This window comes from Lentinula edodes (genome assembly GCF_021015755.1).
Source record: "Lentinula edodes strain Le(Bin) 0899 ss11 chromosome Unknown C8R40scaffold_40, whole genome shotgun sequence".
Classification (NCBI taxonomy): domain Eukaryota; kingdom Fungi; phylum Basidiomycota; class Agaricomycetes; order Agaricales; family Omphalotaceae; genus Lentinula; species Lentinula edodes.
In genome coordinates, this window is record NW_025764346.1 from 1 (window position 1) to 19,025 (window position 19,025).

At 45.0% G+C, this 19,025-nt stretch overlaps 5 protein-coding genes across 5 annotated transcripts; 2 read left to right on the top strand and 3 right to left on the bottom strand.

Moving 5' to 3' along the window:
• Nucleotides 1-1,600: 1,600 nt before the first annotated feature.
• Nucleotides 1,601-2,214, bottom strand: C8R40DRAFT_1162822 (uncharacterized protein; the record flags this gene model as incomplete). The annotated part of the gene is made up of 2 exons (XM_046230291.1): nucleotides 1,601-1,803; nucleotides 1,854-2,214. 2 exons carry the CDS (start codon nucleotides 2,212-2,214, stop codon nucleotides 1,601-1,603), a joined length of 564 nt encoding a protein of 187 aa, XP_046082067.1.
• A 1,621-nt stretch (nucleotides 2,215-3,835) lies between these two features.
• C8R40DRAFT_604275 (uncharacterized protein) lies at nucleotides 3,836-5,584 on the top strand. The gene is made up of 4 exons (XM_046235595.1): nucleotides 3,836-3,973; nucleotides 4,025-4,808; nucleotides 4,865-5,264; nucleotides 5,331-5,584. Exons 1-3 carry the CDS (start codon nucleotides 3,971-3,973, stop codon nucleotides 5,254-5,256), a joined length of 1,179 nt encoding a protein of 392 aa, XP_046082068.1. The 5' UTR covers nucleotides 3,836-3,970; the 3' UTR covers nucleotides 5,257-5,264; nucleotides 5,331-5,584.
• A 718-nt stretch (nucleotides 5,585-6,302) lies between these two features.
• C8R40DRAFT_1123438 (Di-copper centre-containing protein) lies at nucleotides 6,303-8,065 on the bottom strand. The gene is made up of 8 exons (XM_046228899.1): nucleotides 7,555-8,065; nucleotides 7,465-7,499; nucleotides 7,293-7,410; nucleotides 6,906-7,243; nucleotides 6,823-6,857; nucleotides 6,674-6,767; nucleotides 6,483-6,620; nucleotides 6,303-6,429 (listed from the first exon to the last, which is right to left on the bottom strand). Exons 1-8 carry the CDS (start codon nucleotides 7,799-7,801, stop codon nucleotides 6,331-6,333), a joined length of 1,104 nt encoding a protein of 367 aa, XP_046082069.1. The 5' UTR covers nucleotides 7,802-8,065; the 3' UTR covers nucleotides 6,303-6,330.
• Nucleotides 8,066-9,424: 1,359 nt separating this feature from the next.
• Nucleotides 9,425-12,613, top strand: C8R40DRAFT_1123444 (fungal-specific transcription factor domain-containing protein). The gene is made up of 14 exons (XM_046228900.1): nucleotides 9,425-9,559; nucleotides 9,611-9,616; nucleotides 9,668-9,750; nucleotides 9,807-9,826; nucleotides 9,883-10,324; nucleotides 10,376-10,723; nucleotides 10,774-11,000; nucleotides 11,058-11,211; nucleotides 11,262-11,385; nucleotides 11,439-11,525; nucleotides 11,576-11,718; nucleotides 11,772-11,908; nucleotides 11,957-11,980; nucleotides 12,041-12,613. Exons 1-14 carry the CDS (start codon nucleotides 9,463-9,465, stop codon nucleotides 12,417-12,419), a joined length of 2,271 nt encoding a protein of 756 aa, XP_046082070.1. The 5' UTR covers nucleotides 9,425-9,462; the 3' UTR covers nucleotides 12,420-12,613.
• A 3,571-nt stretch (nucleotides 12,614-16,184) lies between these two features.
• C8R40DRAFT_605010 (oxalate decarboxylase) lies at nucleotides 16,185-18,741 on the bottom strand. Its single transcript, XM_046235596.1, has 19 exons — nucleotides 18,244-18,741; nucleotides 18,097-18,194; nucleotides 18,003-18,045; nucleotides 17,921-17,948; nucleotides 17,846-17,863; nucleotides 17,736-17,792; nucleotides 17,593-17,682; nucleotides 17,504-17,545; nucleotides 17,414-17,447; nucleotides 17,265-17,345; nucleotides 17,013-17,205; nucleotides 16,951-16,960; nucleotides 16,862-16,896; nucleotides 16,742-16,805; nucleotides 16,677-16,689; nucleotides 16,597-16,617; nucleotides 16,483-16,542; nucleotides 16,391-16,419; nucleotides 16,185-16,340 (listed from the first exon to the last, which is right to left on the bottom strand). The coding sequence occupies exons 1-19, from the start codon at nucleotides 18,564-18,566 to the stop codon at nucleotides 16,239-16,241; spliced, it is 1,341 nt and encodes a 446-aa protein (XP_046082071.1). The 5' UTR covers nucleotides 18,567-18,741; the 3' UTR covers nucleotides 16,185-16,238.
• Nucleotides 18,742-19,025: the final 284 nt, after the last annotated feature.

A 19,025-nucleotide genomic window follows, 5' to 3' on the forward strand; every position in this document is an offset into this window, starting at 1 on the left:
AGAATATGAACAGACATCTAACGAATGTATTGAGCAGAAATAAGGAAACGGGGAACAGTCTCATGACGACCAGTACACGCACCTGAAATACCATTTGCCATTCGAATTTAGAACCTTATATTGTACCACTACGAGTCACCAAATACACGTCCAAGGAAGTCGGTGATCTCACATTCCATCCATGAGTTTGGTTCTATCTCAGGAGGCGCAATACATTGCAATTTTGCCTCTTCGGAGTTATCGAGGAACGAATCATGGTAGCATTAGGGATAACACTGCTTGTTACACAGAAAAGGTATGCATTTCTCTTCAAAGGTAAGATTAGGAACGGTTGCAACGACGAAGATACTACTGTCTCACCTAGTAAATATGACCTCTCTATAGCGGTACACGTCCTATTTTTACTAGTAGGATGGTCGACCGATCGTTAGATATGAAATACATAAGTGAAAGAAGACGACAATGGCGGTTATGCCAAAACAGTCGAATCAGTCAGTTGCGTCTGTCGTCCGGCACCAGTCCGGCACATTCACAGCACTGTCCTTTTCCAATTTCCCAAAACAGAGCTAGTATTGTATCGCACTCGAAAGCGCCAGTCGCCTTATACTTTGTATTGTTGGACTCTCATTCCGTGCTCCAAGCAGATGTTGCCTCTACCGCCCTAGCCGTTCACTTGCTGCCCACCCCCGAATCCCTGAATCGTCAGAATTTCAATTCCAGGGCGCAAATTCGCTCTTCACTCATGACGGGGTCGGAAGTTCACGAACTCAAGAAGTATGAAGTATCTCACGTCGTTGAGACCACCACCACGATACAGATTCCTTTGCGGTTGACGCCAGGTTTAGGGAGCCACAATCTCGTTGCCCTGCGAAGATCACCTCGATATTAGCCCAGCCCCCGCTACCATGGCGAGGAATCCACGCATCATGGCGTAAGCAGCTTTTGTTTACTTCGTTTCTATAATTTGTATCCTCCTAACAGGCTTCTATCGTCTCATTTGCTACTAGGGTGGTAGTTTATTTGCTCCGTTACTTGGGTTTGTGAACGTAAAAGATAGCAAACACAGTGTGCGTCCTTTCCGTCTCTATGTGTGGTCTGTACAGATTACCGGCATACCTTGCAGGTCGATAAAGCCGTGCTCTGGGCCTTCAAAACAGAGGAACTCCCAGGTGATGTATCTAGTGGATATGACGCGCCGATGATATCTCACTAGGCTCCATCGCCGCTGCTGCTCTCTTTCCGCTTTCCCGGCCAGCAAGAACCCTGCCCCTTCTATCCCTCTTCCTGATTCTTCCCGGTTATACCCGTCGTCAGTTTGAGACCAACCGATAAGCAGTTACATTCCATTCCCTCAACTCTTCGTTACATGAATCAGCCGATCCTAAACCATCGTTCATATCTTTGGCCAATTAATCAGTGACGGGGCAGTGACAAGATAATAGCAGCTCGTGTATAGCGTTGATTAACGACCCAGAGTACAATAGAAGAAAGTATGCCGGTACATAGATATCGAGGGTGCGTAATAGAGAGAAAATCATGGTCGCCTATGATTCGTGTGATTCGTGAATGATCACATTTCGAAAATATATCGCAATCATATTCATCGATCCGTGAAAATTCCTGGGACATCCTTCATGTCCAGAACCAGCACACCTGCTTCCTCCAATTCATCCTCTACTTCTGCCTCTATCCTGAAAGCAGGTGTTATTCCTCCTCCATGAAGCACTTCCACTCGGTCATATGTCCCATGTGCGCCCCTAATCAATATCACTTCATTACCTCGGTCGAGCGCCACGCTGCACGCTAGGGAAAAAATTAAGGAAACGAGGACTAACAATATATGCATCACTTACTAGCTCTCACCGAGAAATCCGACCCCAATCCAGCAACCACAATCTCCGCCTCTGGTGGGATAAGCTCTGCCAACCTGGTACCCGCAAAAGCGTTGTTTTTCAACTTGTCCACAACATGTTCCTGCACTAGTGGAGGGAAGAAAAGCTGCCATCCTGGAGCTTTCGGTTCGTCAGGGTCTCCAAGCTCGCCGCAATTGCGTACATGGATAATGCGCGGAGGCGGTCTGGCATTCCTTGCAATAGTCAACACAGTGAAGATGTTTGTGCGCAAAAGCGGCGCGGATGGTGCACCTTTCGGTGGGTCACACAGGTTACAAGCCTGGACATCGAGAAGGAGAAGTACCCGTTTGTCTACGGTCATCCTCAAGCCGATTAGAAAGACTGAAGACGTAGATGGGTGTGAAGAACATGAGGTGATGGCATTGGTTATGATCTTCCGCCGCTAGCACGAGCTTGGACTATAACCGGAAAATTGGAGGAAATGAATGATATATGGACACGTGTACGTCCAAATTGAAGCCGGATTAATATTCGATTGATAACGATGTTCATTGCTAACGAATGGTGGCAAACCTGTGGTGAACATGCATGAAAGGAATCACAGGATAGATACGTACCATCGATAACAGGGTTTAGGGAAAGCCCAGCCATTCAGCGGCTTGATCGAAGCAAGAGACCACGGAAGAAAACATATTCCTTTTGTTTACTCAATCCTCCCTCAAAGCGCCGATTACATGTCGTCAGAAAACTGGATGGAAAGAATGAACCCCCCGAGGGAAAGGATCGACCGGGGCTTACATTCGAGGAGTTACGCGGACAGTCTGTATCATGAGGTAATCCTGGAATAATGATACGAAAACAAATCTGAACTTATGCTACACGGATTTTGACCAACAAATGCGTAATTTCAGAGGACTAACGCTCCACCGAATTCACCGTTCTTAACCATCTCCTGCAAACAATTTAGACCCAAAATTTCCGTTGATGATGAGTTAAGGGAAGGCGGGCCAATCGTTCCATGTTTGCAAGCCTGCGATTGCGAACGAGGTGAGGAAAACGTTATGACGAAAGTACAGCACTCACCCTGTCTGGCGCTCTCGTCGCCAACTACATGACCTTGTAAAAGTCCACGCATACGTCGTAAAGCCCCGCGTCTCGGATCAGATAACAATTTTGCTCTGGTGCATGAATCTGGTCGTAGGTGACTCTAGATTTTCCAAAGGGTCGAGGAAGATCACTTCGTGATTGGTGGCTTAACTGAAGGAACGGCAACGAATTTGGAAACGCCAGTCATCAAGGCAGGTGCATCTGCACCTGAGATATGTTAAATAGTGTATGTCCATGGAAATGATTGTAGCAGTCGAGTATCTTCCGTTTTCACTCTAAATATTAGCAACCTTAAAAAGTCCGAGATAGCTAGTCGTGGTTCGGATTCTATATGTAGATATTCATCAACGGTAACATGTCATTAGAGCTCGAGGAATACCTTCAAAAACAAGATTGCGAAATACTTCTCCGCCAACTCAAAGGCTACAACGTTCATCTATAGGGCTCAGCCCTTCCCAACTAGAGTTTAGCACTGCAACGCAGTTGAGATCAGGAGATGAGAGGGCGAAAGTCACTTCATGGTAGCTGGACGTTGCGAGACGTTGAGGGAAATGTTTGTCATTATCGGATAAGATTAAATGGTAATTGCGCTCAGTCAAGCGCTCAAAACTCAACAATGAAGTTTGAACGTTTGAACACCCCGTTCCACCGCCATCAGTTGCGATACTGTACACAACAGGGCTGATATCTCTCCAAGACTGAAGGGGCTTAATGCGCGATCGGGCACGCACGACAATTTCTAATCTAGTATATACGTATTCGGATGCTGGCAAAAAAACTAGGGTACACATATAATCAACACGTCTGCGCTCCAGCTGAAAATAACCCCGTGGACCAGATGTCTACACCGGTAATCCAAAATTTCCTTTTCTCGATCAATTCCGACCACCATACGGGATGTTGGATCGTCCGACCCTTCGAACTTCAGGCAATAAAGCCCGCGTTGAGTGGCAGGGTCATATATTGCTTGTTGCTCTCACCTGTCTTTGAGCTGACTGAAATATCAACTTATGGTATGTTCATATCAATGTTCTTCATTTAGATTGATTCAAATGATGTTTTAGTCAGAGTCGACTGACATTGTCAAAGTCTCTCTTCCTTCGGAACTACAGGATATGATCATCGAAAGGATGTTGGACCTCGATAATGCATACCTTTTGCTCGCTAGTCTTGTTTGTAGAGATTGGCGATATTACAGCTACCAGGAAGTCTTTTCTTCGATCTGCTTCGATAGTCACTCTATCCCAGTCTTTGCATCATTCTTGGACAACCCCTTCTCCCGACCAGCCATATTTCCCCGAGTTCGTCGGCTTCGTATACTTGGCAATGGTAAAGCTTCTCTCTGGACTTCAACACTCCTCAGAGATCTAGTAAAACTCCTCCATCACCTCGTACAGATCGGAAGAATATCGGATTTGGTGCTTGATAACCTCACCTGGGCTGTCCTAGATCCCGCGCTGGCGCCTATATTGACAGACTTCCTGAGCATCGAACGCCTCTCCATGCGTCGTATATGCTTTGCACAACTTGGCCAATTTTCCGACTTCGTCGCAGGCTTTCGCTTAATGCGTTCATTCGACCTAGAAAGTATCGAGTGCCCTCCCCTGGTTGGCTGGAATCATCCGCTTCCGTCACTTGCCCCATATGAACTCGGTCACTGCGTGTCTCTGGAAAGAAGTAACGCGACTTCCTCCGCAAAGCTTACTTGGGTATATCCAAAATGCATATCACGCGAAGAAAGGACTGTTTCATCCATCCATGGCGCTCAGATTTTCTGTAATTCACCCACTAGCTCAGATCTCTTGAGATCCCTTGGCGCTCTTCTTGCAAGGCTGCATGTCATCTCCGGTAATTTCTGTTTCATAAGTTTCATTGATTCCAATTTTGATTCTATTCGTCTCCAGAAAATATCACCGCAGACGAAGATATTGCTTTGCTCGATATTTCCATGAATTCTTCCATCCGGCACCTGCATCTCTCCTCGCCTACTCGCGTATTGAGTATGATTTCATGGTTACCACCTCTTCTTGCCAGAGTAAAAGGATCAAATTTAAAGACACTCCATATGTCGTTTGCTCAGTCGCGTCAATTTCACCTGGATCGCCCTTTCCTGAAACATATTGCTGGGATTTTGGACAAGCCTCAATTCCAGGGCCTTGAAATGATCGAATTCATTGCCTCTTTCGCCAGCTGTGGGAGACTGGAGGACGATGTGAAACAGGACATCATCAACTGTATACGCTCTTGTTTACCTTACTGGGAGAGGAAAGGTATCCTTGCATTCAATTTTGACTAGATTATCAGGTAGGGTTCTTTTTTTTTTTCCTCAGGTGCTTCACGATTGACTCTCGCTTTATATTATACTGCCAGCTTTGTATTGCACGATGCTATGCAAGATCCCCGCGATTGCTGTGACGTTTCGAATGTCCAAAATCCTATGATGGATATGGACGGAATCAGATTGTTTCCATTGGGCAGCGTCAGAGTTCACGAGCTCATTAGTATTGTAGTCCCCATGCCGAATGAATATCTGGGTGATAGAATTAGGATATACTCATTTAGTGTAAGTGCATATACAACGTTATAGCTTACAGTACAAACGACACGCATACTGATACTGAAAATCAGAAGTCCAAGTCAGTTCAAGTTTCAGGTTCTGATTAGTGCCGAGGCTCTGTGCGACATTCTGGAATAGTGACCAACATAGCATAACATAGTAGATCTGTTGACCTCTTTCGGTCGAATTAGGCTTGAACAGTTCGCAATAATTTTCGGAGACATCGAAGAATATCATATTGAACTTATTCTTTCCTGAGCGTCGCTGTCTAGCGAAAATATGTCTTCGCGTAGGCTGCTGAGAACTCCTTCACTACCTCAATTTCTGACAAGTCGGCGAATCTTATCAGACGATGGGCTATAATACTTTCAATCCTCTAAATCTAGTACTAGACTTTGCTACCAAGTTTACAAACTCCGTATTCAGTCATGTCCCACCCACACCTCCCAACCCCATATGTTGACGAATATCGCTCGTACAAGTGAGAGGGCCTAGTTATATTTGGTTTAGTTGAAGGTTCTGGATCACTCGCTATGCTCAATGCAATCTTTGAACTTGTAAATCTTGAGGTTTCCCTTACACTAACCAGTCACTCATAAAAATTACACTCGAGCTTGAAAGGGAGTTATAACCCCAAGTGTTGATAGATCATTGGAGGCAAATTTGTCATGAACTTCGTCTCACATATCTTCGTATATTGAATTTGGTGTTTCTATCTTATTTCATTCTTTTGTGCCTCAATCTATGCCCTATTTCCATATCAATCATTTATGATTCTCTGATTGGCAACAAGTTATCACTCTGTACACGGTCTCATTCGTAAACATAGCACAGGTAACCAGCAGTGTGATTCATTACATCTCCAATAGTTCCTCCAGGGAACATGTTATCCGTATAGATTCGGGAGGACGTCTATGAATAGTTCAGCCTCAGTATTCCCAAAGAGCCGTGGCACGATTACTAACGTTAAGCATAGGAGGAGCACCATTAGGATATTCGGAGAAGTACGTGGTGTTGTCAAATGCCTGTACTGACCCACCGTAGAAGGCGGTTGCGCTGGTCCCGTTCAAATTTTGCCAGTCGGACCAAATCTTGTCAATCATCTAAAGAGCAAAGAGTAAGATTTATGATTTCAGTTAGCAGAAGCATCCTTTACCGCGTGGTGCAAGAAGAAGAGCGGTGAGTTGGGCGACCATTTGTTACCAGGAATGCAATCATCTGTGGTCGCTGGACATGTTCCTGCGAGATCACTGGAAAAAAATGTCAGATATATGACGTACCTCCGAGATAGAGGTATATCCTCACCCGCCCGTTATTGCATGCACGGAGCCATGTGCGCCCTGAGAAATACTTTGTGATTGATATACAAAGAATACCATATCTCTTACTATCCAATTATCCAAGCTTTGTTGGAAACCGACGTAATCGCCAGGATTGCCTGCAATAATAGCAGCAATCTGATCGGTGTGGAATGTTGAGTTGGCATAAGTCTCAAGCATCGTAGAGTTGAAAAACTGAGCAATTGTAGGACTAGAAGCCGCGAAAGCTGCGAAAGGTTGCGCAGTGTACTGGTGGCGAAGTGGATGATAAGAGGGGTAGGCAAGAGGGAAGCCGGCGAACGCGCCATCCTGAACTTCATAATCCTTGTCAGGATCACCCCAACCACCGATTCCACTCTCGGGGTCTGAGTCCTGCCACCAGGATGACGTATAAAAGTCGGGGGCATCTGAAAAATAATCATTACTGTAAAGAAAATGAGGATAGTTGTCACGAACCAATGGTCCAATTCCAGTAGGGGAATCCACCAGAGAATCCACACTTGTCAATCATCGCTTGCTCTACCGAATGGACAAACCATCGGTGGAACGGCAAGAACATACCTGTTTGGTGTATCTAGTGAGATTATCCGTGAGTAAAGTAGTGTTTTGCAAGGGATAGAAAACTTACCTTGACATTCAAATCCATATGCATGTAAGAGATGTCTGCCGAACGCCGAAATTTATCAGCATTATCTCTTTAACAAAGCAAATAGCTCACCGTCCCAGAAGGAGGCCGAGGTATTCATGGCGGGAATTTGTGAGATTGAGGAATTCACAGTCGCAATTAGATCAGGGTTATGAGGGTTCGCGGCCAAGCATTTCACTGCTGAGATCCATGCCGCTCGCTCGTCTCTGCTCAGTGTTCGCCACTCCCTACGAACAGTAGGATTAGTGCATTGCGCGTCATTCGAGACAACCAAAAGTGCGCCGGAGAGTAGTACTCCGAGAGTGGAAATGAAACCCATAGCCAACTGGATATTCTTAAGTGAACTCAAGGGAAATTGCTTTATATCCGCGAAAGGATGCGCCTATGAAGATGTCCGTGAGAAGGATTATCGATGTGCGGAGATCGGTCGACGGATTGTTAAGGCCTTTAAAAGCATTTCGACACGACTTTCGGCCTCTGAGAGAACGGTTTGAAAACAAATGTCCTCATGTTCCTTTTGTCTTCCCCTAGTACCTTCATATCACATTATTCGGATGCTGCGGCAATAATGGGTGACTTCCCGCTGCAATTATTCTGCAGTTAACCTGCAGTTAACTATTAACGGTATTTGATGCGACGTACGGACTGTTGATGGGACCCTCGCTTACACCAAAAACCAGTTTACAACAGGGTAGGGAGGCCGTTGTAAGTTGGTTTTGATGCAGTTTTTGCGAAGCCGCTGTCCGGCCATCTTCGCTTAGGTTCGCTTATATTGGTGGCACAAATTAATTGTCTGGTGTCCTGCAAATAATTCCTACGGGAAGTCATCCAATGAGACAGCTTAGAGTACACTCAGTGTAAGTAAGGAAAGGATCGTTCGAAGCCGCTTAGGACTTACAAATCAATTCCACAATTAAATGTAGAGGGTGAAGGAATCACTGACCAAAGATTCTGGATCGCCGGGGGATTATGAAGGTCCCCGAATATGTAGTCCCTGCATATGGAAGGATTCTTAAGTATCCAGTTTGTATGGTCTCAATGAAGGGCTATAACTCAGCTCGGCAAGTCCTTGCACACCAGCGGCCGAGGGAGGCGACCTTGTCCGCGTCTGCCCAATGGTATAAAACGCTCCAAAAAAGAAAAAGAAGGGCTATAACTCTGACACTGACGGTCAAGCGAGAGGCTGCAGTACCGAGACCCATTGATTATCACCGCGGACGGTTCATCATTGTGTTCTTAGTTGTCGGGTTAACTTGTGCAAGTGGGTGTGAATTCGACTTTCGTAGATAAAAATAATCTTTCTTGGACTGAACGAGCATCCGGTATCAAAGCTCAGATGCGACACAACGCGAGAAGGCAGCTCCAACCTTCTGAGACATCAATAGAAGGTAACTAGGTATATTCCTAGGAGCATGCCGATTCACGGTTACAGTCGATCTTGGGCCATTTGCCCAACGAAAATCATTTCGATGTAAGAACGAGGGGCATGTCAATAAATCTACATGTTATAGGACCACTGTAAGAATCAATATGAATGGACCTATGGATTACTGACCAAAGGGGATGAAGCAAACTACTTGCTGTATGCCGCGCTTCTGGCCTCGCGATCTCATGTAATCCAATGCACCTGCACCTTGACCACAACCTCAAGACTTCTCGGTGATATTTTTGACCCGTTCGTTCGACGGAGAGATAACGGTTCGGAACTAATATTGAGAACCAACCGCGTCAAGAAGCGTCAAGACTCAAGAGGCGGCATCATGCAAGGGAGGATTTAGAAAGGAAATTGGTATTTTGTGCAGATGATCCCGGCCTAAATGAACCAGTGGAAAAATGTACGGTATCATGAGCAAAGACAACATACCTCCCTTCAATGTAAATAGCATGAATGAGCCTTAACTATAGTTTGATTCGAGTTCTGAGAGATTTGAAGCCAGTAGAATGATTCTAGGCGCTTTCCACGGGCCGCGGCAGGCGCTTATGACTGTTGTTGTTTTCTTGTCTGCTTCCTCGATGAAGGTCAACCCGCCTCAAAGACGACATCTGAATTCATGCGATGAATGTCGCAAGCGCAAAGGTAGAATCTCTTCATGATACTGTCGGATGTAACTGAGCTCTACCATTCCAGTTCGCTGTAAGTTTTTGGCCAAACCTTGAAATCTCCTTTGAAGATTGAATCCTCAAGGTGATAGCGCGACGATTCCCGGCAATGTTTGTACAGAATGTTTAAGATGGAAAACTGAATGTACGCACAATATGCCCAATAAGGTGCGTATATTCCCAAGGATCCTAGTGGCATAGCAGTTTGATATAACTTGTAATAGAGACGTGGACCCAAGGTCGGGCAAGTAAACTGGCTGATCTCAACCCTAACTTACCAAGATTGACTGTGCCCAGTAGATCATCTCGAAGATCCTCTACATTCAAGGCAGAACTGAAGCACGTTGTCTCTTCCATCGTTGACTCCGCTGATACCTACACTTTACCTAAAGACTTGAACTTCGTTCGAACTCTAGTCATCGACCTTGCTTCACATATCCGATTCTTGGAGACACAGTTGAGACAAAACCTCAATTCCACCAGGAGTTCATCACCGTTCATTCCTCCAACCCTCAACCACGAGTGTGACGTCTTGGGAATCAATACGGGGGACGTCGATGTGCTTTCCTCTCGTTTCGAAGAGATCCTCACCTTAGACAACCAGCGGCATTATGGTGATTCTAGCACGTTCCAGTTTGTCTGGAACGCGCTTCATATAAAAGGCCAAATTTCTAGCGGAGAAATTCAGCCGTCAATCAAGGTCGACAAGCTCAAACGACCAGAACTCTGGACGGTACCTAAAGTAAGTGGCTTTTTGATTATTTTCTTTATAAACGTCGTGACGCTCCATCAGTGGCCCGCTTCTCCTGCTTTCGAACATCTTCCCTATGTCTTTCCAGATGACGACCTCATGCATGATCTCATCGACCTTTATTTCGCCAAAGTGGAACCCTACTTCCCAATGCTCCACCGAAACACACTAGAGCAATCTCTCTCGGACGGCCTTCATCTCAGTGACCGGCGGGTCGGTGCCATTCTTCTGATGATATGTAGCTTGGCTTCTCAGCATTCGGACGATCCACGAACGTTGAACGAGGGTACCGAGTCGGAGTACTTCAAAGGCTGGAAATATTTTTGTCAAATCCGGCTCACCCACCGATTCGAAGAACCTCCTTCAATACATGAGTTCCAGCTTTATCCAGTAGGTGGTCTTCCGTTTCCCAAGTATTATACCTCATATGTTATTCCTAGTTGGCATCCCTGTATCTGCACACTACGAATATATCAGGTGTAGCTTTTTATCTCATCGCAATTGGAATACGCTCTGCACATCAGAAGGGCGTAAATGAACGCCAGTTTGTGGTTCCAAATAATGCCATCGAAACTGAACTATGGAGGCGAGCATTCTGGTGCCTAATAGTATTTGATATTTATGGTAGTACTACCCTTGGACGACCGCGGGCAACCATTGCTGAGAAGTAAGCTTCGGCCTTTTCTGCCCCAATATCCTGATCATGACTTCGTTCGTTTTATAGCATTGACGCAAATTACCCTCAAGAATTCGATGATGACCTTCGGGAAAAGGACACAGAAATATCTTCTGAGCCTGTGATAAACTCATCATCAATGTTGTTCTGGGTACATTACATCAAACTGTTCGAGATCATCGGATTTGCAAATCGCGCTTTTGTGAGAAAAACGGTTACTCAAACCGTTCGCAACGCTAAGCATCCTCTTAGTATTCGGTCAAAACTTCGGAATTGTGGAATCGGTTGGGTATCTCTGGTCCAGAATGGGATCACAAAGCAGTGATCGAACTAGATGCTGCGCTTAATAAATGGTTCGATACAATTCCAAATAATCGTGAATATCTCTGTCTAGCTGCTTCCAATGTTCCACGCTCATGCGACTATCAGTTAGATGGGACCCGCAAGGCCAAAGCGAGACATGCTCACGACAGTCGAGTATGCTATACGCTACGTATTATTGGGCTCAATATCAAGGTGTTTGTCATTGCCTCCAGTATTCCATGTCTTCTAAAGGTGAAACGCAGTACACAAGCCATTCATTTCTCGTTCCGACACTCCCTCGACATTGCCATCAGTGACGATTTGCGCAAATTCTGCACGAACGATGATTGGTTTACTCGAGACACAGCATCATCAACATCCATTTGTTGCTCTACCTCTCCTAATAGTGAGTCTATCATTTTATCGCTCATTCACACATTCATCTGAACGAACTCTCAGGGACCTCTTTTTGACTCAGCCATCGTCCTGCTGATCAATTTGTGGAGAGGCCTGCGAAATCAAATTGCGCTGAATTCGTCAAAGGAGCTAGAGTGCGTGCGTAGGTGTATTAACGTACTCAGCATGTATGAAAAACGGTACGTTCGAAAATCCCAACTTTCACACCGAAAGGTTCACAAAAGTAGATATCAAGTTGCGGGCCGTCTATGGTTCGTCTCATGCAGATCTATTCTCGTTTTGTTGATTTAATTATCCCCATCTATATACAGCGATCTCCTGAACAATGTTATTTCAGTGGACCTGCCGACATCTCCTGAGAGGCGCCCTCCAAAGCGTCCTGAAACGATGGTGGATGTATCACCTGTTTTGGAACATTCAAATTTCGAGCGGTACCTTTCGCGGAATGGAACCGGTGAACCAGTTCCATCAAGCTCTGAAGATCGGACTGTGCTCGATTCAGATTCAGTAGCTCATCTCGAAAGTTTTGACGTCCCATATCACTCATATGAACTTGGAACATTACCGTTGTACAGTTCATGGGATCCTGATGCTCACGGGAGCACAAGTGTAAATGCTGTTTATCCCGATAACGATCCTTTCGGTGGAGCATCATCCTGGTTAGCTTCCTCTCTTGAGCCATCTCAGTAAGGATTTCGAGTTATCCCTGAATAAATGATTTTTTTGATACTCCAATCAGGCAGGAGGATTGGGAATTGTTCATTGCAGGTATTGACATGTTGCTGCAAACAGGTTATGGAATGAATTCCAGTTCGTGAGCTACGACCCTCACTCGATTGAATGTTCAAAATTAGGAATCAGGAGCATAGATAGATTCACTTGCTATTCCATTTCTTTGTTTTCGAGTAATGAGTAATATATACTATGTATATGACATGGTGCGACAGTGTTTGTACTCGTTGCAATATCTAAACCAAAGCACTAAGTACGCAAGAGCTGCAAAAAGAAAATAACAGTAGCTTAGTGAGAAACTGACATTAAATCGATGCGGAAATCATGTAGTCAGAAATGCATAGATTCAATCAAAGCCAAAGCTCAGAAACAGCTTCTAGTTGAGATATATTTTAAACAGTATCATCGCTAGAGAAGAAAAGAGATATACGATGACATAGAGGAAACAGACTCACCTCACGAGTCACAGGACAACATTAGTTAGACCAACGAGCAAAGCAAGCGAAGGATGATGACACTCTGTGTTGAGATGTCAACGAAACAGCAACATGAGAAGCAAAGGTGAGAAAGGTGAAGTTCAGAAGGATTGCCCGAATGATTGAGCTGTGGCGGGCACTTTCGGCAATAATGATACGAAGACCGTCGTGATAGACATCATGCAACAAGAACGAAAATGAATCGATACTCACAACCTTAAAAGTACGGACCAGCGAAGAACGACAGGCAACAACATAGAGATATCTGGAAGCAAATGTAGTGAGTAAGGGTCAAAGGGCTACACATTGATGAGGGGGCTCAGTGTTTTTGTAAAACAGCCTTGGAAGTGTCGTCAAATAGCCCGAAGACTTGGATCAGGCGGTAATTCCTTTTATCTCATCACAGGAAAGACAAAGAATAAAAAGATGCTCACAGAAGGGAGTAGGTGGGATTGCATCCATGCCTGAGGGAACGAGAACATCTGCAAACAGGTTCAGTCATCGTGAAAGTTTGAGGACACCAAAGAGAACAAGCGCAGGAATTCAGGGGATTGACAGATATGTTAAAAGCATAACGCCGAAGGCGCTCAGATACTCTAGTTTGAATGATTTTGAATCATCATGAAGAGACAATGACATGAAACGGATAAAGGATATAGACTCACCGGAGCATCAACACATCATCAATCCACATTCTGAAATGCCCCCGCCTCCGCCCTAACTTCCGAGGTCAGCTGACCTAGGTAACAATATGTAGTCAGCGTACGCAGACACAGGAAAGATAAAACCGATCAGTGTAACTATGACATGACAATTACATTGCATCAAAAAATAGGTGGTTCTCGACACTCAAGCAACATTGAAGATTTTCATCGTTTCGAAGAAGAGTAAAGACGGAAACTCACTTAGTGCGTAATTGAAAAGACATCGTTGTTGTGGAAAAAGCATGAACAACAGAAAAAATATATATTTATAGTCATGTCACGGCCCTTGAGGGCAGGTTACATTACGCGCGTCCCGTAAGCGCGCGCTTGTAATGTTCAATAGTATCTACTATGTATACCCGCTCTCTATTTCACGCTAGCTCCAGCAGCTATTCAACTGTTGGGCTCTATCTTTAATAGATCCACAAAAGACTCAAGAACATACATCGACCAAGGTCTTAGCTCGAATCGTCTGATCACTTTCTCACGATCTCTTTATGAGCTCGGAGCGACGCTACTCTTTTGCCTTTTTGTCTCTCGCAGCTTGACCCGCCCCTTGAGGCAATAAACAACAACGACAACGAAGAACCTGCATAGTAAGCACCGCGCCTCGCGCCTTATTAAAACTCTCCAACCGTCACGCAGTAGTAGCGCGGGGCTTATATTTCAAAGTTTCCCCTTCAATCTCCTCGAATAATTATCCTGTTGTAAAATCTCTCAGGTTAGGGAAGAACCAGGGAAGAACCACAGATGATTTTTTTAATCAACACAACGAGCTTAATGACAACTCCAAAAACTTTCAGAATTCCGTCCATAACAGTCACGATGAGCTACGATGATAGAGACTTCCCTTCATTCCGAAAGGACAGATTCAGTTCATAAGTTATCCGACCGTCCACATATAATCTTGCCGACTACAATGGAACGTCCTCGCCAGGTCGCCATTATATTCAGCGCGGCTTTCATGATAGAGTCTCAAAAAGAAAGAATTAGAGCTATCAGATTCTTAGCCCAAAGTGGATCATCGAACTCAACTCGAGGGGTGGTCTTGTCTCGTATTATCACCGTCAACCAAGCCAGGTCTTGAGGGAGGAATGACTGCAACTGCTTGACCCTGAACTACCTACGACAAAATGGGTTGGTCGGCAAAGCCGAAGAACATTACTAATTTTTTTCATAGGAAAACGAGAAAGGTTCCTTTGACTTCATCACCTCATCTCAAGAGTTCAACGGGACCATCATTCATTGAGGTTCCTGATTACACCTCTGGTTTTCCAGAAAAGGATTTAATAACTCTCAAGAGTCACGGTGTTCCATCCGAATTCCGGTGGCACCAGCATGGGAGGCCCTAGCCCTTCCAACGCCGAGGCGGTCACGGCTATGACACTGCGAATTACGCTTCCTGATCCATTCTATGTCCAATCTGCATTGCACGCACAAGCTTACATCTGGGTTTGAGATCGTCTCCCAGTCACCTCCCCCCACCTTTGTAAAAACCTAAGAACGTTCATGAACACTTCTTACGACTGGAACGAGCAAAACTTTGATCCATCGACTACCGAGGCTTCAGACAGAAATGTAATTGTACATGGATGTCGGTCCTCCAGTACCCGTAATGTTCTGAGTGAAGATCTGTGAAGTTATCGAATCTGGGGTAATCATTGTCACCGATAGTAACGAGTTCTATAATCCTACCCATTACAAGATCACAAAATATCATATCCTTAACATGTGATGATATTGTGAGCCCTATGATGTCTTTAAGCCCAGAGATAGCCCAGAGATATTGTTCATAGTGCTGAGGATCGTTTTCATTCCGAGGACCAAAGAAACCTCATAGGCGGAAGCGAGGCCATAGACCCATATGTAGACACAAAGCCTTCTTATCCGGTTGCCCCCTCTGAAGCCAGTTCGGAGGCCCCCGGAAGCTCTACCAGAACCTTGTCCGGAATTGCGTATTTTAGAGGCCAAAATCGTGCAAATATACTTATTTGCTCTGATTTGACATGTCATCTTCGGGTACCCTAAATCAATATCTTTCTGCTGAGCAGAATGCTAGCTAGTAACAAAAGTTACAAAACCCAGTTGCACGCTCTAACCGCCAGTGAGGAAAAGCTTGCGCCCACTGTCTTCAACCATTAAAGACCATTACGTCTCGTTACGTTGACTTTGCCAGGACAAACACTCGACGAGGAACTCGCAGGCGGCAGGAAGTATCACAAGTGGACACGCCGAGGTCGTAGAATAAAAACAGCTACAAAAGATCAAGAAGTTCAAACGGCAAAAGTTGAGGGCAGTCAAAAGATACATCGACATAGAAAAATGATAATGTTAGTGGACTAGATTCTTAATCGCAAACTCTCAGACCCTCGGCCAAAATGCTGGCATTATGGCTTAGCTGGATATTCCCAGCACAAGTTCATCCTTCAAATGTTCAGTTGATTTTTCGGGATTATTTTCCATATGCGGCAATAGTTCGACAAATTTGATGTGTATGGAATGGAATGTGGATAATGTTTTGAGCGAAGGCTTCGCCACTAGTACAATACACATCTATTCGTGATCAATGTCTATGTTTTGAGGATGTTCGGTAGTGATCACCCAATGACTATTGGTTTGGTCTTCGATAGCTGTGCAATTGTCTCGTCATCAAGGTTCAGGTGAGCTTTCACCAGAGAAGGAGGTGTCAGTGCCAGCCACTGTGGGTCGAATCAGGACCCGAGCTCAGATTATAAGACAGGTCACTGACCTGATTTAAACTAATATCTTGGAATCGATCTGTATGCATAGAAATAATACGGTCAATATGATGTTCCTTACGGTACCGAAAACATTTCTAACCTGAGTTGAAAATTTCAAGGAACCGTAAGGTTGTATTGCCAGTGTTTTCCACGTAATGTCCTGAGATGCCTTCAATTATACGGATATATCAAATGACGATAACGATGTACACACCCATTGCAGTAGGAACATAACCTATGATTTCGGAAGGTGAGAACCTCAACACCATCGATGAATCATTGATCTTGACTTACCGATATCTCCAGCCTACAAAAATACATCCATTTTATTCGATGAGCATGCAAAACATTTAACTCACCTGATAATTGAATGTCCGGGCATTGCTTTGCGAAGCAAAGACTGTAACGCGCCCGGTTCCTTCTCTAAAAATAGACCGTGGTCGTTGAGCTCAGGCAATGGAAAAGCAGTAGTTACGCACAAGAAGAAGCTCCATTCATCCATGGTCGGATGCCACTGATTTTTTACACATTAGTCGGTCACTCTCATTTACAAGGACGTGACACCTACATGGAGTTCACTGAATGCCTTGTGAATAAGACAGATATGAGAATCATGTAAGACACACTTACCGCATTGCTCCTGGCTCAACAGTCACTTCTGCTGCAGCAATTGTGGTCGATATGGGGAAGATTGTTGAATCCACGATTTTCACTGAACCGCCAGAAAGCTGAGTCGCGTTGAGACTCGACAGAGAAAACGCATATGATTGAGGGATTGTCCCTTGCGGACTGATCGGGGCTTGTTGATCATCAGGTGGTACGACTACAATGGGACTCATATCAGTAAATGTCGATGTCAACGTTCGGAAAGAGTTTTCATACCACTGGGGAAAATGTACAGCTCCTTGTCGGGAATGTGCGCAAATGCCTCAGAGTTATTCACTTGGAAATTCTTTGAGATGACTATATAGGGTAAAACGGGAACTGAAAGTTGAATAATGAGAGAAAAGAGGACGAGAATCGACCACAACCTTCCGCGGGAACATGTGCAAGCCAATCAGTCAGCTGCAGTTTAATGAACATGAATTACAATACAAACAACAAAATTGAGAAAATATCACCAAGAATGTAGAATCCTCGCTGAAGGCACCGTCATCGAAGATCTATACAGGAATGTAAGCTGTGTTTTCAGATTAACGTCTGCCCTTACCAAAAGGAATTCAGTCCCATCTGGGTCGTCTCCAGTAGCTTGAATGGAGTGCGGGATTCCAGGAGGGAAAAACCACAGGTCACCCGCGCGCTATAGTAGGAATGTAGCACATGTCGAGAGCTAGGCTGCATAAAAAGGCTTACTACATTGGCAATGAAATTCCGACCTTCAGTGTCAACAGCTGTGATCTGGCTGGTACCCTACAATTTATATGAGCGTTGAATGTCATGATGAGAGTATGATTGTGGCTGACTTTGAGGACATACGCCCACTGAGAATCAATCACCCGTGTTAGTGACTAACTAAAACTGACGAAAATCATATTCACTTCCGAGGTCTTGTGCCAATGGAGCTCCCTGAAATTTCCGCAAAAGATCAATACAGTTCACAGTTCAGAGTGTACTATTTACCGAATAGCACCAGCTTCTAAACGCATATCGACACTGGCCATTGCTGAAATCCGGCTTGATGAGATCACGACGGGGCAGATGAGTTTGAGCATACCTGTCGCAATAGGCATTACATCGATATTCTCCTGTCTTGCCCAGCCTCCGGTTTGAAGGCGATTATGGCTCAAAGCAAAGGGCCATTTAGAGTTGCCCCTTCGAACGAGATTCGATCAGAAATTACGTCGCAATCATCGTCACTCACGTATCGCCATTATCAGAAGTGGGTGGCGCAAACAAATCAGCATTCTCCAGGTCCATGGGTATGTTATCTGGACCAATGATGGAGGCTCCTAGAGAGCCGCGCACTGGACTTGGGGCAGAGTCGGGACTGTCAATGTTCCAAAGAGGCTCATTGGGATCAGTGCTGGCGAACGGTACAGTGGTCACCGAAAGTGCAGCAGAGTCCGTGGATGAAGGGATCGCCGATACACTTTCAGTGATACTACCACTTGAAACGGCGGGAGCCGTGTTACAGAGTTTGCTTAGCGCAACAAGGAGGATGAGTGAGGAATGTACAGGAATCATTCTGCGAGGCCAATATAGCAAAAAAAGTTGAGGCTTTATATGTGTCTACTTGCATATACTGACGTACTGGTTCGCTCGTGAATAGTACGGTTCAGTTGTTTCAATAAGAAAGGGAACGAACTTGACAAAGCTCCAGGTGTTATTTTTGGCCCCAAGTAGGTGAGAAGGGATCGAAATCCTTTTGAGTGAACGGGCTCTTGATCCATTGTTCCGTGTCAAAATTAATCGCCGCTCGCCAGGTCAAGGTGCGTTGGTCCATCGGCATCAGGTACCTATACCGGCAAGACTTTTGAACAAGCGGGTTCTTCATCGAGTTCATCGGAAGCAGGAATACCGGCAGGTGTTTGAAAACACCACGAAGACTCAGGAAGCATTTCCTCGCACAACCCTAGTTAATGGTCTAGATGTAATTAGCATACTATCTAGAAATGCGATAATGTAAACACCACGGGAAGTGAG

Bases quoted from the DNA above. Each gene is read 5' to 3' on its own strand.
- C8R40DRAFT_604275 (XM_046235595.1), top strand. The intron at 4,809-4,864 runs GTAATTTCTGTT...ATTCGTCTCCAG, and splicing joins AAGGCTGCATGTCATCTCCG to AAAATATCACCGCAGACGAA.
- C8R40DRAFT_1123438 (XM_046228899.1), bottom strand. From the start codon at position 7,801: ATGGGTTTCATTTCCACTCTCGGAGTACTACTCTCCGGCGCACTTTTG. The intron at 6,858-6,905 runs GTAAGAGATATG...AGTATTTCTCAG, and splicing joins AAAGCTTGGATAATTGGATA to GGCGCACATGGCTCCGTGCA. The intron at 6,430-6,482 runs GTTAGTAATCGT...AACTATTCATAG, and splicing joins GTGCTCCTCCTATGCTTAAC to ACGTCCTCCCGAATCTATAC.
- C8R40DRAFT_1123444 (XM_046228900.1), top strand. From the start codon at position 9,463: ATGACTGTTGTTGTTTTCTTGTCTGCTTCCTCGATGAAGGTCAACCCG. The intron at 11,386-11,438 runs GTGAATATCTCT...TGCGACTATCAG, and splicing joins CGATACAATTCCAAATAATC to TTAGATGGGACCCGCAAGGC. The intron at 11,719-11,771 runs GTGAGTCTATCA...ACGAACTCTCAG, and splicing joins TTGCTCTACCTCTCCTAATA to GGACCTCTTTTTGACTCAGC.
- C8R40DRAFT_605010 (XM_046235596.1), bottom strand. From the start codon at position 18,566: ATGATTCCTGTACATTCCTCACTCATCCTCCTTGTTGCGCTAAGCAAA. The intron at 18,046-18,096 runs GTATGCTCAAAC...GCCGGATTTCAG, and splicing joins TGTAATGCCTATTGCGACAG to CAATGGCCAGTGTCGATATG. The intron at 16,420-16,482 runs GTTAGAAATGTT...CTATGCATACAG, and splicing joins CCTTGAAATTTTCAACTCAG to ATCGATTCCAAGATATTAGT.